The sequence below is a fragment of the Epargyreus clarus genome, unplaced genomic scaffold (genome assembly GCF_041222505.1).
Source record: "Epargyreus clarus isolate Ecla_fem2 unplaced genomic scaffold, WU_Ecla_fem_2.2 ptg000031l, whole genome shotgun sequence".
NCBI lineage: Eukaryota > Metazoa > Arthropoda > Insecta > Lepidoptera > Hesperiidae > Epargyreus > Epargyreus clarus.
In genome coordinates, this window is record NW_027332236.1 from 9,813,290 (window position 1) to 9,827,803 (window position 14,514).

At 39.6% G+C, this 14,514-nt stretch overlaps 2 protein-coding genes across 3 annotated transcripts in view; one reads left to right on the forward strand and one right to left on the reverse strand.

Annotated features, from left to right (window-relative positions):
* mon2 (Mon2 homolog, regulator of endosome-to-Golgi trafficking) overlaps positions 1-14,514 on the forward strand; it is a 38,296-nt gene that overhangs the window by 5,059 nt on the left and 18,723 nt on the right. Inside the window, exons 8-19 of the mRNA XM_073089723.1 lie at positions 652-793; positions 2,783-2,897; positions 3,366-3,497; positions 7,738-7,834; positions 8,359-8,487; positions 9,013-9,086; positions 9,374-9,507; positions 9,883-10,002; positions 10,338-10,542; positions 11,544-11,680; positions 12,205-12,316; positions 13,378-13,419. Coding sequence (XP_072945824.1) covers positions 652-793; positions 2,783-2,897; positions 3,366-3,497; positions 7,738-7,834; positions 8,359-8,487; positions 9,013-9,086; positions 9,374-9,507; positions 9,883-10,002; positions 10,338-10,542; positions 11,544-11,680; positions 12,205-12,316; positions 13,378-13,419 — 1,439 coding nt within the window. The remainder of the gene's footprint in view (positions 1-651; positions 794-2,782; positions 2,898-3,365; positions 3,498-7,737; positions 7,835-8,358; positions 8,488-9,012; positions 9,087-9,373; positions 9,508-9,882; positions 10,003-10,337; positions 10,543-11,543; positions 11,681-12,204; positions 12,317-13,377; positions 13,420-14,514) is intronic.
* On the reverse strand, positions 4,057-7,169 carry LOC140754681 (uncharacterized). Of its 2 annotated transcripts, none has more exons than XM_073089722.1 (4): positions 7,034-7,169; positions 6,088-6,181; positions 5,006-5,157; positions 4,057-4,276 (listed from the first exon to the last, which is right to left on the reverse strand). In XM_073089722.1, exons 1-4 carry the CDS (start codon positions 7,095-7,097, stop codon positions 4,071-4,073), a joined length of 516 nt encoding a protein of 171 aa, XP_072945823.1. In that variant the 5' UTR covers positions 7,098-7,169; the 3' UTR covers positions 4,057-4,070. The 2 variants fall into 2 exon arrangements, with proteins under 2 accessions (XP_072945823.1, XP_072945822.1); XM_073089721.1 differs by having other exon boundaries at positions 4,057-4,282.

Below are 14,514 nucleotides of genomic sequence, written 5' to 3' on the forward strand. Positions count from 1 at the left end.
GTTTGAAGTGTTGTGGGACTAGTGATCTGTCGCCTAAAACAATCTGCCTTATAATAGCAGTGTTAAGTGCTGCTGTGTTCCGGTTAAGTCAGTAAGGGAGATATACTTTTCGAGGCATTCCAGTTAATTCCTCAGGTAGTGTCACATATGTATGTGACTGACCTCACGTAGGAATCTAGTTTTATCTAGGGTTGATAACAGATGTCCATGGGAGGCAGAAGCCATTTACCATTAGGTGGAATGCATCGCATCGTCGTCAACTCATTAGTCTCTCACTGCTGGGTACGGGTTTCCTCAGAATGAGGAGGATTAGATCATAGTCCACCGCGCTGGTCAAGTGGTAGACTTTATATGCTTTTCCGAGGTTTCTTATTTTTTTATTATTGTTTATAAACCTCGTAGGTAGGCAGGTGGTTCCTCATGATGTTTTTCTTTACCGGTTAATCAAGTGATAATGAATTTCTAATATGCACATAAATCTGAAAAATCAAAGGTGCATGGATGGAATCCACCTGGGATTACAAGGTCGTCGGCTACTCCTATGTTACAACTGGCGATGTTCGCAGGGCGGCGTTTCCCGTTATAGATTGACGAGGCCGTTATAGATTGACGTCACGTAGTGACAATGGTACTAACTAGTGATGTCCCCAGGGCGGCGTTCACGGCGGCGCACATACCGGGGCTGGCGGCGGCGGGCCCGGGCAGCCCCGTGCCGGAGCGGCCGCACTTCCCCGTCACCATGCGGCTGCTGCGCCTGGTCTCCGTCATCGTGCACAAGTACCATCAAGTGCTGGTGAGGATGAGCTTGTACAGATTATGATGTGGAATAAATATTTTGTGCAGTACCATCAAGTGCTGGTGAGGACTTGATTACGGATTTATGAGGATTTGATGCGGGGGAGGGGGTAGATTATGTTGTGGAATCAATATTTTGTGTAGGCCTGCGGAGGCACGTTAAATTGTCAATTTGTCTGGTGTGAAAATGTCAATCGTTTAAATTATTTATTATGGGATTATTTGTTATGTTATTGTTATTTTTGTTATGGAAGTGATGGGAATTGAAAATTGTTTTATTTTATCTTATTGAACGGGTCAAGCTTTGTTTTAAAAAAATGAAAATGTTATAAGTAAACTATAGAGTTACTATAAAAATACAAAAATCCCAAATGTGAAAGTATACCCCATGTCATTCCCACAATTTAAACGAGCCAAGTTTTTAAATTCGCCAAACCATTTGGGCTGCAGAGAGTGCCGAAAAACGAGACATGCAAGCATGTATACACTCAAATAACATTTGACTCCATAGTCGACCAAAAACCACATACATATACAGGGTGAATTTTTAAAACGGGCCTTCAGGGCCAAATCCGAAACTATAAGGATTAGCGAAAAATGCTGAAAGGAGTTACGAGGCCGATTTTGATAAAAACTAAAACTGCATCATTAGTTTTTTAAAATATTTTTTTCCTTAGCCGGGAATCGAACGAGTTCATTTTGAAAAAAAAATGACACCTCTATATTATTCCACTATCTGATAGTGTCACTTATAAGGATCAAATTCTGGGAAGTAATGTTATGTGACAAATTAAAGGAAAAGGAAAATTTTGAAGAAAATACGTATTTTTCCATACAATGGCATACTAATCCTTAAGGATTATACATGACAAATGATTTATGTATAATTCTTTAGAAACATACATAAGTCATACCATTGAAGAATTTGTTGGTTAATCAACTAATTATTCGATGTTATGACTATGACATACGGCTTAGTATGAGAAAGTAATAGTTTGGCAAATAAGTTACCGCCGTTTTTAGGATTGATTTTTTAATGAAAATAGATAACTGATTAAATAGTAAATTCTTATTGTTTGTGGATTACAACTTCGTTTTAACGTTAAATATGATTTTCTATATCTCTTTTTTTAGTAATCACTCGGATTTGACTCTAAAAAGTAATTCTCGCAAATTGTCAACTTTAAATCTGTATTAAACGATACTCCGCCCATAGCAAGTAAATCTATTTTAATGGTCCTAAAAATAACCTTAGCTAAGTCGGACATAAAAATATAAATTATTGGGAAACAAAACGTCCATTTCGAATGATTAGAAACATTGAGCCAAAAAAAAATGTTAATACACGAAATGTTTAAATTGATGAATGGCGGGAACTTAACTGCCAAATTAATATGAAAAAATATGCATTATCTTAAAATTGAGGCTTTTCTTTTAGTTTGTCATTTATCATTACTTCCCAGATTTTGATCCTTATAAGCAACACTATCAGATAGTGGAATAATATAGAGGGTGCATTTTTTTTTCAAAATTAACTCGTTCGATTCCCGGCTAGGGATAAAGTTATTTTAAAAAAGTAATGATGTAGTTTTAGTTTTTATCAAAATCGGCCTCGTAACTCCTTTCAGCATTTTTCGCTAATCCTTATAGTTTCCGATTTGGCCCTGAAGGCCCGTTTTAAAAATTCACCCTGTATACATATCGTATCTGTATTACTAAATCACCCAGTTGCATGGATTTATAAAGATCTTTTTTTTTCTCTAAAGTAACTCATAATATGATTACCATCATGATTTGTCTTAACGTATATAGCTTAAAATTTTATGAAATTCGATCCTGAAAGTCCTTTGGTACTTTTTTCGCCTATCCTAATCGTTTTGAATAAATCGGATAATCGGAAAAAATCACTACCAACCAAATACTATGGACCTCAAATAAGCCAGCTCAACCCATCCAATAGATCATGATATTTTGTGTAATATTCCAGATAACAGAGTGCGAGATATTCCTGTCGCTCACCATCAAGTTCTTGGACCCCGACAAGCCGCTGTGGCAACGTGCTCTCGCGTTAGAGGTGCTGCACAAGATGACTATACAGCCACGTAAGTGTATACATAATAACGTTTTCAAATTAGGTAAATATGCTGTTTTAAACATGCTGTGCTCTGTAGTTTGTGCACATCGGGAACAATATAAGGTTAAGTAACGTTGGGTGCGGTCCGCAGTTACCATTAGTGGCTTTTTATTTGCACTTCCGTGCTTCAGAACATGCACTAACCTGTCATACTCCGAGGTTATTATTGGAAAACAGATGTTAAACCTATTTTTGACGTGAAAGTTCTAGCTTTTCGGTAGAAGGGTTGCCGACTTACGACTACGACTTACATTTGTGGCGACCTTCGTAGCCCTAAAGAATGACAACTCAACTGTGATCGTCCCTCTACCTTATGTGGAGTTGGTTATAGATACCAACGGACGGCAGTGACTTACAATAAGATAGACTGCGTGCCCATTACTTAAATTTAAAATCTTTATATACGCTTAGAATAAAATATTGTTTCTGTTTGCAGTGCTACTGAAAGCGTTCTGCGAGTGCTACGACATGCGGCCACACGCCACGAACATCTTCCAAGACATCGTGAACGCGCTCGGCGCGTACGTACAGAGCCTGTTCGTGGCGCAACAGGTCAACGCATCTATCGGTGAGTCTATGCTGTTACTGATCATTGGACATTTATGTGATTATGATCGTGGTAGAAATATTTGTGTTTTAATTCCAGAGGTACCACTGCCAAACATTTTCTGCCCTATAAGAGCAGTGTTAAGTGTGACTGGTATATACCGGTTTGAAAGGGAGATGTTATCCGAGGCGTTCCCAATTAGTTTTCAGAGGTTGATTGCAGATATCCATGGGCGGCAGTGGCAACTTACCATCAGGTGGACAGCATGGTCGATTTTTTAGTTATGTGTTAAATATAAAATAAATGTGATAAAGTACGAACTTCATTTGCTCCATTGTAGTACGTTAAAAAAGCAGAATAACAATTTAAATTTCCTGAACTAGTGACTATATTTATACCATTTTCACCGTTATTTTTCTACTGTAGTATGAGTTTCCTTTAATTTTATCATACCAAAAACATTATTAACGTCCGGCCAACTAAAACCTAACACGAAATTGTAGCACTTTAAGTTCTGACCTATTTCTGGTCCATTACTTTACTTTACGGAGATATGTATGTGAATTAAAAATAATCCAGGTTGTATTTTAATATTTATTGATCCCCATCAAACACATCTAACATATTATGGTCCTCAGTGACGTCATCAATGTCTACTGGGAGGATATGCTGAAGCGACTCATCCTCAAAATTATTTGACGGGAACGTGTCCTGTGCTCTGTCTTCCTCGGGATTGTTAGCGTCCAGCATATCCTTTAACATATCTGCTGTTATCTTGATATTTGATCGTCTTAGAAGATCTGAAACTGATATAAATAGATATTTATTGCATTCTACATAAATTGCTGTTTTTTGATATAGAAACAGTTGAACTAGAAGGTATATGTCACGTAAAAGGTTTCAATATAATCCATTATAACAGGGAGCGGGGATTTGGCCATATTCCACCATGCTGGCCCATTGCGAAAGTATATTTAATTTAATTGAATGGATAGATCACGATTGAGAACTTTTTTGGTACAAATCGAAGAGATAAATTTAGATTAACTTTCTGGTCTCGTTAATGATATGGTAAAAAAACAGAAGTTTATGGGAGACATTCCAACATTATTAATAATCAATCCATTGTTTTGCTTACAAATATCAACTTTAGACAATATCTTGATACTAGAAATAGTGTAATTTCGATCTTTGGTAGGTAAAAACGGATAGTTTGATTACTAATAATGGACAGTAGTTTACATACGTTGCCTGTGGTCGACCTCAAGTAGAACTACAATCCTATCCCGAGCTAAATAGTGATGCCCATTGCCAACAATTTACAAACGGGACTGCATGTTCGTTTCTGGTTTGAAGGCTGTAAGGGAGACACATTTCCGAGGCGTTCCACCTTAGTCCACAGGAGTAGCGACACATCTGTGGCCGACCTAAGGTAGAAATATCTAAGCCTATCTGGCGGCAATAGCCACTTACCACGAGGTGGACGGCATGCTCGTCTGCTACTCCTATATTATATAAAAACAACTCACCCGAAGGCCTGGACCGCGAGTAGGTGACGTTGAGCTCGTTCTCCATGAGGAGTTGCGTGTACACATCGATGAGCGCCTTGCACCGCCGCATGCACACCTCGTAGCTGCCGAACCTGTTCACGCGGCTGGTGGGCGGACAGCCCAGCCGCTGCCTGGAACGGAACGGATCGGTTGTGATGCAGTAATAGCCTAGTGGTTAAGAAACTCTAGGGGTCCGAGGTTCAAACCTCAGACACGCACTGCTGATTTTTCTAAATTATGTGCATATTAAATGTTTATTATCATTTGCTTAAATGATAAAGAAAAACATGGTAAGGAAACCAGCATACCTGAGAGATTTATAAAAAAATCTCAAAGGTGTGTGAAGTCTATCAATACGTACTTGGCCAGCGCGGTGGACTATAGCCTAATCTCATTCTGAGAGGCGACGCCTGCCCACCAGTGGGACAGTAATGGGTTGATGGTGGTGATGATGAGGTTTTGTTGGAACGTATTAGGTAATGGTTGTGATAGACCGGGTTGGGTGTGGCCGATTCTTGGACAATTCCTGCCTAGGCTGCCCTGTAATGTAAACGATTTTGATCTATTTCTTTAATGTATGAAAGTTATATGATTTTTCCTGCTTCCTGTTATTAGCGTTTATTATTTTACTAATGTTTAGAAATTAATATTTTTAAGTAACACGACGATGTTTTTGGTTTGCTGTATTGCAACATTAAATCTATCAAAGATTGACTGGAATTCAGCAAATTTTAGGCGGAGTTGAGAATTTCACTCTATAGGCAACTTTTACCCTAAGAATTAATATTTTTAAGTAACACGACGATGTTTTTGGTTTGCTGTATTGCAACATTAAATCTATCAAAGATTGACTGGAATTCAAATTTTAGGCAGAGTTGAGAATTTCACTCTATAGGCAACTTTTACCCTAAGAATAAGATTGACAAGTGAAACTTAAAAAGCCGTTCACAAGCGTGCGAACAATCGAAAACTCGTTAATCATCATATTTAAAATAATCAGTTGAATCCAGTTGAAGAGGAATAAAAGTATTTAAATTTCTGTAAGAAGTAGAGTTACTCACATACAATCTTGTTGCTGGAATACAAAAGTCCATACAGGCTTGACGGGCTCCACGCACAGGCCGGCCGAGTACCGCCGCGTGCACCGTGTCTGTTCTGCATTAAAATATTGTATGCTTTGTATGCTATAGCATGTTCAGCAACTAGGAATTTTAAAAAGACGCTCGTAGGTCCAAACTAGGATTCTCTGTATCGTCGGTGCCATAAACATATTTATGATGTGATTTCTTGTGAGGTTATGTGTGTATTAGAAATCAATCATTAGTTGCCGTTATACGATCCTTTATCGTTATGAATTGTGATTAAAACATCGTAAGAAACCTGACAAATCTGTAGATAAAATAAAATAGATAAAAATTTCTCAAAGTGGACCATAGCCTGTATCTGTGGCCTTACCTCTGTCACTCTGAGAGGAGACCTGTACCCAGCAATGGGACAATAAAGGGTTGACGACAACACCATTAATAATATTATTTTTTTTATAATGTAAGAGTAGCAGACGAGCATGCAGTCCACCTGATGGTAAGTGGCTACTGCCGCCCATGGACATCTGTAATCAACCCCCAGATAGGATTAGATATTCCTACCTGAGGTCGGCCACAGATGCGCCGCTGCCCCTGAGGACTAAGCTGGAACGCCTCTGAAAAGTCTGTCTCCCTTACCACACCCTTCAAACCGGAACACAGCAGCACTTTTCACTGCTGTTATTAGGTAGAAATAGGTGTGGCGGTGGTGCCGCCGGAGTCGAACCACAAAGGGTTCTACCACCTTCAAATCATCAATTCTTCTTTAATAAATATGGATTTCTAGCGATTTGATAATATATTTTTAAACATTGATCACATTGTGTCTACGATATTTCAGGCTTTTAGCTGTCATATGTTGACCAACCAACTATTTTCAGTTTACCATACACTTGAAATGTGTAAAAATTCAAATATTTATTACGTGAAGTTATATCGTTCAAGTGCAGAAGTATCAGTGATGTCAAATAATGTTTTAACATGTTCATAATGTTATATTAGACGATATTTCATACTCTGAAGTTAATTTGACAACGTTGCTCATGGCCTACTAGATAAATATTACGTTCAGAAAGGAACACTAAATTACTTTAAAATATATTTTTGTATCAATCAATTAGACAGTGATAAGTGAACCTTATAGAACACAAGAACAATGTGTCTACTCCCTTATGTGTTAAAACAAAGAAGTGCAGTGTCAGAGGACGCCATCTTCATTATATAATTATTTTGCAGTTTAAGTTAGCGTAGAATTACTCATTAGTCATAAATTAGGCTAGATCGTAATTAATATAAAGTACCTATTACTCACTTGGTACTTTATACAAACAAAAAAAAATCAATTAGACAGCATGATTTTAATCAATACCGACTAGCGATGTAAGCGATTGCAATCTTCTGTAGTATAAAATTTACAAAAAAATCTACACGTTTTAAAGACATATTTAGTTTCTTGCGTCGCTTCTTCTATATAGCGAAAGCCCTTCCGAATAAATATAAATCAATTTTGAACAAATGAGATCGTAATTTGAATTTTTATGAAGTTTTTATTGTAGGTGTGACAAAAAAATATTACATAACTCATAATGACCCGACAAAAGGATAAAATGAACATGTTGATATTCACAGCAGCGTCAGGAATCCCACAGCAAGCCGGCTTCTACTGGAAGGGCGTGTGGTTACCGCTGTGCGTGACATTCGAACCCGGGACCGCCAAATCAGTGTAGTAAGTATAACTTTTTATATATCACTGTTTTACTTAGCTTAGCTTTTGCCACCCAGAGGTTTTTATCTATCCCTCAGGAACGGTACTTTTTTTTGGTTAAAAGTATCCTACATTCTTTTCTGAATGCCTGACAACGTGTGTATAAAATTGCACGAAAATCGCATATGTAGTTAAGGCGTGAAAGTGTAACAAACAAAGAAACTCACATTTGCATTTATAATACTACATAGGTTTAAAAAAATATATTGAATATATATTACATATTTTATTTGTTAAAATAAATAAATATAATCGATGCACATTGAAACTTACTAAAAACTAAATTTTCAAAACCCTTTAGATATGTAATATAAATTAATATTTTCTAACACTGACTGACCGTCTAGAAACATGCGTTTTTGTACAGGAATTCCTGTGAAGGAGCATTGAAAATGTTTTTAAAATCGACCTAAATAATACTCTGGTTCTAACAGCATCATTTGTTGTCTTATATGATAAGCTTATATGGTTATAATATTTGGCAGTATAGAGATGTTGGACCGAACAGAGGCGCCGACGATCCAGGACGGGTACGGCATCTCCGTGGCGTACGCGTGCCTCGTCGAGATCATACGGTCCATAGCCATCACTGTCGAAGGATCGGAGTATTTCAGGTAATCACGATTAACGTAGACTTTAAAAAAGTAACGGAACTGTAGTGACTTCCAGCTACTCGTCAAGAGATGGCGCTTCTGAATCACGCTATTGAACTTTTCTAAACATCTTGCATATATACAAGCTCCGAACTGAGACTGTTGAAGCACGGCTGCTCGTGATCGGCCGGGCATGATCACCTAGCCCGGCGGGAGATCTCCCTTTGCCAAAGAACCTCTCATATATTGACTGAAGTATCGCTACAGCTGTTTGTGCCTCATAATAGTATCAAGAGGTGTTGTGTTTTTTGTAGGGTATGGTAAGGGCAACATGAGGCATTCCCACTAAATCCACGTTGTACCAATGCGTATGTGGTTGACCTAAAATATACAATGTATTGGGGATAGACCTGGTACTTAAATACTAAAAAAATCAAACTGAAGTTACAATAAAAATCTGAATGTAGACATGCCTCCGTGATTATATTTAATTTTATTTTATTTAGTAATGATTTGAATCATAAATACGCTTTTCCATTTCTACAGATTGCAAGCTTTATACGAAGATACGCAAAACGATATAGAAGAGAAAGAAATAAATTCAAATAAACCTAATAAAGGTAAGACAATATATTCATACTACATAGTGTACTACGCAAGACAAACATAGTAAAATTAAGTTCTAGATCTGGGAATTTCCGGGCATGTCTTTGTGTGTTCATTTATTTATTTATTTAAACATACACAGTCTTAAAACTAACATTACTGGTAACCCCCAAGTCATAAGTGCACCTAATCATGACATGAAGTACCCGAACTTGTTCTGTAATATCATTGTCTGTACTTTTATTTATTTATTTGTTGTACAATGAATGATATGAATATATTTTTTGTGTCTCAAAAACAGAAATCGAACCAAAGACAGATAATAGCAAAGAAATCACGAACAACGGTCACACCGGCGAGCCCGATCAGAACTCTAACGTCGTGGAGAAGATTGACCCGGACGTGGAGGAGAAGGAACGGCTTCTCAGGTTGCAGGTGGGTTTATACATTTTATACAGGAAATCATAACATATAGTTCTACGTTGTAGTTTTGATTGGCATTGAGTAAACGTTGATTGATTGAAATGGGAATGTCACGTGATAGGATGGAGTAGTTGTGGGCGTGGCGGCGTAGGACTTATTTGACAGAAGAAACTGTACCTTAAAATGGTTGTTTTCGTAGTGAATACAGGTAGTCTCGATTTTTTACTGTCCTTTTTAGATTATAGATTGTAGATATCGAGCTTAGAGTCATTCCACCAAAAACCGAAATATTCCTTCTTTAATTCAGCCTTTTTTTAATACGGCATATTAAAAGTTATATTCATAAATTGTTGTTACTTTAATATCATATATCATTTTTATTTACAGTTAATAAAATCCTCCTGGTGTGGCCTGGTGTGGGGTCTGTCGGTGTTGGCGGAGGCCAGCATCGGCGAGCTGGAGAACATCCTGCGTGCCATACAGACGCTCGCCCGGGTCAGCGGGAAGGTGAGTGTTGCTGCATGTTTTTTAAAACCTATATTTTATTAGGATGTAATTTAATGAATTCATCGATTCTGTGTTAATTAAAATACTTGATGACAGAAATCACAAAATAGTGCGTCCGTAAACGAGCACTTGGCCCGCGGCTTCGCTCGCGTTACGAAGTAATATTTTCATCCCCTTGGGGGTAGAATTAATCAAAATCCTTTCTTAGCGGATGCCTACGTTATAACATCTACCTGCATGCCAAATTTCAGCCCGATCCGTCCAGTGGTGTGGGCTGTGCGTTAATAGATCACTATGTCAGTCAGTCAACTTTAAGTTTTATTGTGTCGTGTCAGGTGGGCGTGTCGAGCGCGCGCGACGCGTGCATCGGCGCGCTGTGTCGCTGCGCGCTGCCGGCGCAGTACTGCGTGCCCGTGCTGGGCGCGCTGGCGGCGCTGGCCAGCCCGTGGCCGGCCGCGCGCGCGCCGCCCGCGCCCGCGCCCGACCTGCGCCACCACGTCGTGTGGGTCGGCACGCCGCTGCCGCAGGCGCAGCCGCAAGGTGGGTGACGTCACTGCAGTGCCGGGCGCGCTGCCGGCGCAGTACTGCGTGCCCGTGCTGGGCGCGCTGGCGGCGCTGGCCAGCCCGTGGCCGGCCGCGCGCGCGCCGCCCGCGCCCGCGCCCGACCTGCGCCACCACGTCGTGTGGGTCGGCACGCCGCTGCCGCAGGCGCAGCCGCAAGGTGGGTGACGTCACTGCAGTGCCGGGCGCGCTGCCGGCGCAGTACTGCGTGCCCGTGCTGGGCGCGCTGGCGGCGCTGGCCAGCCCGTGGCCGGCCGCGCGCGCGCCGCCCGCGCCCGCGCCCGACCTGCGCCACCACGTCGTGTGGGTCGGCACGCCGCTGCCGCAGGCGCAGCCGCAAGGTGGGTGACGTCACTGCAGTGCCGGGCGCGCTGCCGGCGCAGTACTGCGTGCCCGTGCTGGGCGCGCTGGCGGCGCTGGCCAGCCCGTGGCCGGCCGCGCGCGCGCCGCCCGCGCCCGCGCCCGACCTGCGCCACCACGTCGTGTGGGTCGGCACGCCGCTGCCGCAGGCGCAGCCGCAAGGTGGGTGACGTCACTGCAGTGCCGGGCGCGCTGCCGGCGCAGTACTGCGTGCCCGTGCTGGGCGCGCTGGCGGCCAGTCCTCACAGTTAACTGAGCTACCGCTGCCAACGCTGGCCAGCCATAAGGTGCGTGATGTCACTATGGACTGACCTTACGCTGCCGATGCTAGCCAGTCGTGAGGTGCGTGACGTCACTGTGAACTAAGCTACCACTGCCGGTAGTAGACGCTCTAACTATATTGACAAGTCACTAGGTACGTGTCATCACTGCAAGATGTTGAGAAAACTTGGAGAGCGTGATTCTAAATGCCTGTAACGCCACTTTTTGATGAGTTGCTAAAATGGATACACTCAATACGTATACGTAATACGTAACTCAATGCTATAAAATAAATTTACGGCGATTCCAAATATGTAATGTAACTAAAATACATATTATATCAACTGTATCCTCACCAGGTCAACAGCAGCAGTCGTTCGTGATGGTGACCTCCCGTCACGTGACGGCGATGCGCGCGCTGCTGGAGGCCGCGAGGAGAGACGGCGACACCATCCAGCAGGCGTGGTTGCCAGTGCTCACTACACTACAACATTTGGTAAATAGAATAGAAAAACGTAAGGAGTATTCTTGTGTTGGAAATAGCCATGCACTTTTATTTATATTCAATTTAACCAGATTTATATAAGTTAGTAGCATCCAAAGTTAATGTTGTTTTACTTTTAATTATGGAAAAGCAAAGTCAACTATCTAAAAAACAGTAAATGTTTGGATAGTACATCCGTGGGTCAAATACGTCAGAAACTACCTGATTAATAACCTACTTAATTATGTAGGTCGACTTACCCTATAACCCTGTATATTCAAATTATGTTTTATTACTATTACTATGGTGAATATCAATTTTCTTCGTCATTTCTTGTCTCTCAAGTCTTTCTGCTGCTCTATTGTCTCCCTGTTTCGCAGAATATCAATATTCCTTGTCATTTCCTGGCTCACTTTCTGCTACAATATAGCATTGTCTTCCTGCTTTTCCAATAAGATAACAGACAACTGTCTTTGTTTTTCCTTAAAGGTACATAGCTAAACATGTTGTCTCATACATTACTCTATCGTGACCAGGTCTGGATCCTGGGCCTGAAGCCGTCCACCGGCGGCAGCATGAAGGCGAGCCGCGCGAGTGCGGACGCGAACGCCGTCATGAGCACCTCGGCCGTCATGGCGGACTTGCCCGGTAACTATGGGGTTTTGATGGTGTATTATTGATATATTTGAGGTTTTTTACTATCAGCTACATTTTTTTTAGGTTCACAAATTGAATGTAACACTATAGGTAATATAAAAAAAAATCTTAGATAAATAACAGTAATACAGTGTCCATTCTAAGACTGTCTTTAAGAAGTATAAAAAACTTATAAATGGAATGTACTCGGTGTCTTCGTTATTATTCTATGTTTACATAATTTTTGTTTAGATGTTTAAAGTATAAACATAGACAAAAAACATATGTTTGCTATGACAGACGGAAATAAGAACTTTCAATGTTATTTTAATTACTAATAAAATTTTACGCTAGCAACACGTAAGATAATGTTATATTTACCTTTAATGTGTACTAGAATTTTCTCCAAAAACTACTAATAATTCATAAAAATAATTACATTAACTGCATGGTAATGTATCTATCCGTATTAACAAAGATATTTTTCATTGATGTTACTTATCAAGTGTATTAAAATTATAGATACATATTAGATGCATTTATTTCTGTCATTGTATTATCACCAGTACTGCCTAATTAGTAATATAGTCTACATATATTTACATGAACCGATGGTAAAGGTCTAATTTTGCAAGTAAATATTTTATTTAATCTTATTTTTCAACTATATATTACTCTGAAATGATTAAAAGATGAAACGATTTTTTATCATGAAAAATAATCATGATTTATGATTCTAAGGTTTTCCATATAAAGTTAATAAACAGTGGCTTTTACCATCTAGTTACTAACCTGAAAACTCATCCAAATCGCCTTTGACTCAGTAAAAAATGAATGTAGCGTCTAATTTTAGAAATTAGTCTAAAATTAGTTCGAAAAAGTCGTGTTAAAATATTGTGCACTATTGTAGCACTTTTTCCACTTTGTAGTACTTTTAATTCGAACATTTTCGAGAACAGACCCAAACTCTATTTCTTACTAAGTCAATATACATAAGTACCAAATGTTGATCCGTCGAATACCTGTTACAAATTACTGAAGCCCGTCAATGTTGTACTGAACATTATTTTCAGGTCAGCAAGTTCCCGTCGCGGAGTCCCTCGGCGTTATGAGTGGTATACACTGTGTATTGTACATGTTTTGCGTTCATTTGGTATTCTTTTTCATTTTGTATGATAAGAATTGATTTAGAAATTAAAAGTTGTTTGGAAAAGTATGTTATTTTTAACATCCTTTAAAGTTTTGTGTAAAGTAATGGAGATTTTAAAGTAATGAACTATGAAAAGTATGTTGCATGTAATAAGAAATCTGAAGGGTATAGTTATTAGGAGTACGATAATACAAATGGACGCAAAATTAACAGCGACGCAAACTTACACCTCAGTCTCAATTGTCATTTGAAAAACTATATTAAAAATTTAGATTGAATGCCAAAATTAGAAACAATTGCTATCATAGAGAATCCGGCCATTAATGTGTTTTGTTTCTGCTAGACCTGATATCTATCTTTTACAAAGTCAACGTTTTATAAATAACTAGCTTTTACCCGCGGTTCTGCTCGCGGTCAGACGTCGATGACAACCGTTGTTTTTATCTACTCCTCGGGAACAATGCGGTTTTTCGGGATAAAAGATACCCTGTGTCCTTTTATGGACTCCTCACAGTCTGTGTATAAAATTTCGTCACAATCGATTTGATAGTTCAAAAGTAAAAGCGTAACAAACAAATCCACTTTCGCATTCATATTATTACATTTATATGACAAAATGAGGTGTGAGGTAGTTTGTGTCGCTTATCGCTAGGGCTGTCGCTTGTGTTCGCGTGCACTGGGATGGAGCTTGCTGGCCGTGTATCATATGCACCTTACTATTACAGTTTAGAGACCCTTCGAAGACATCATCAATATCGAGCTGATAAATAATGATGAAATAATTGGAACAAGGGATTTTTCACTCTCAATCTTCGTAATTTATTATAACTTTCGTTTAGCGTGATGGTCTATAGCGTAAGAACGTTTTACTTAAGTTGAAACCTGTGAGCTACGGTTGTGCTCATATTTAAAATAAATTTTAAGCGTCAACTACAACGTAACGACCGTCCTTAACAAATCTATCGCATTATAGTTTCTGCCTGTTATAGTTCTGTTTCTTTTTATGAAACTTTTAAATTATATCTTCTTTATAGGTATTTCACATTGCCTTACAAAGCGC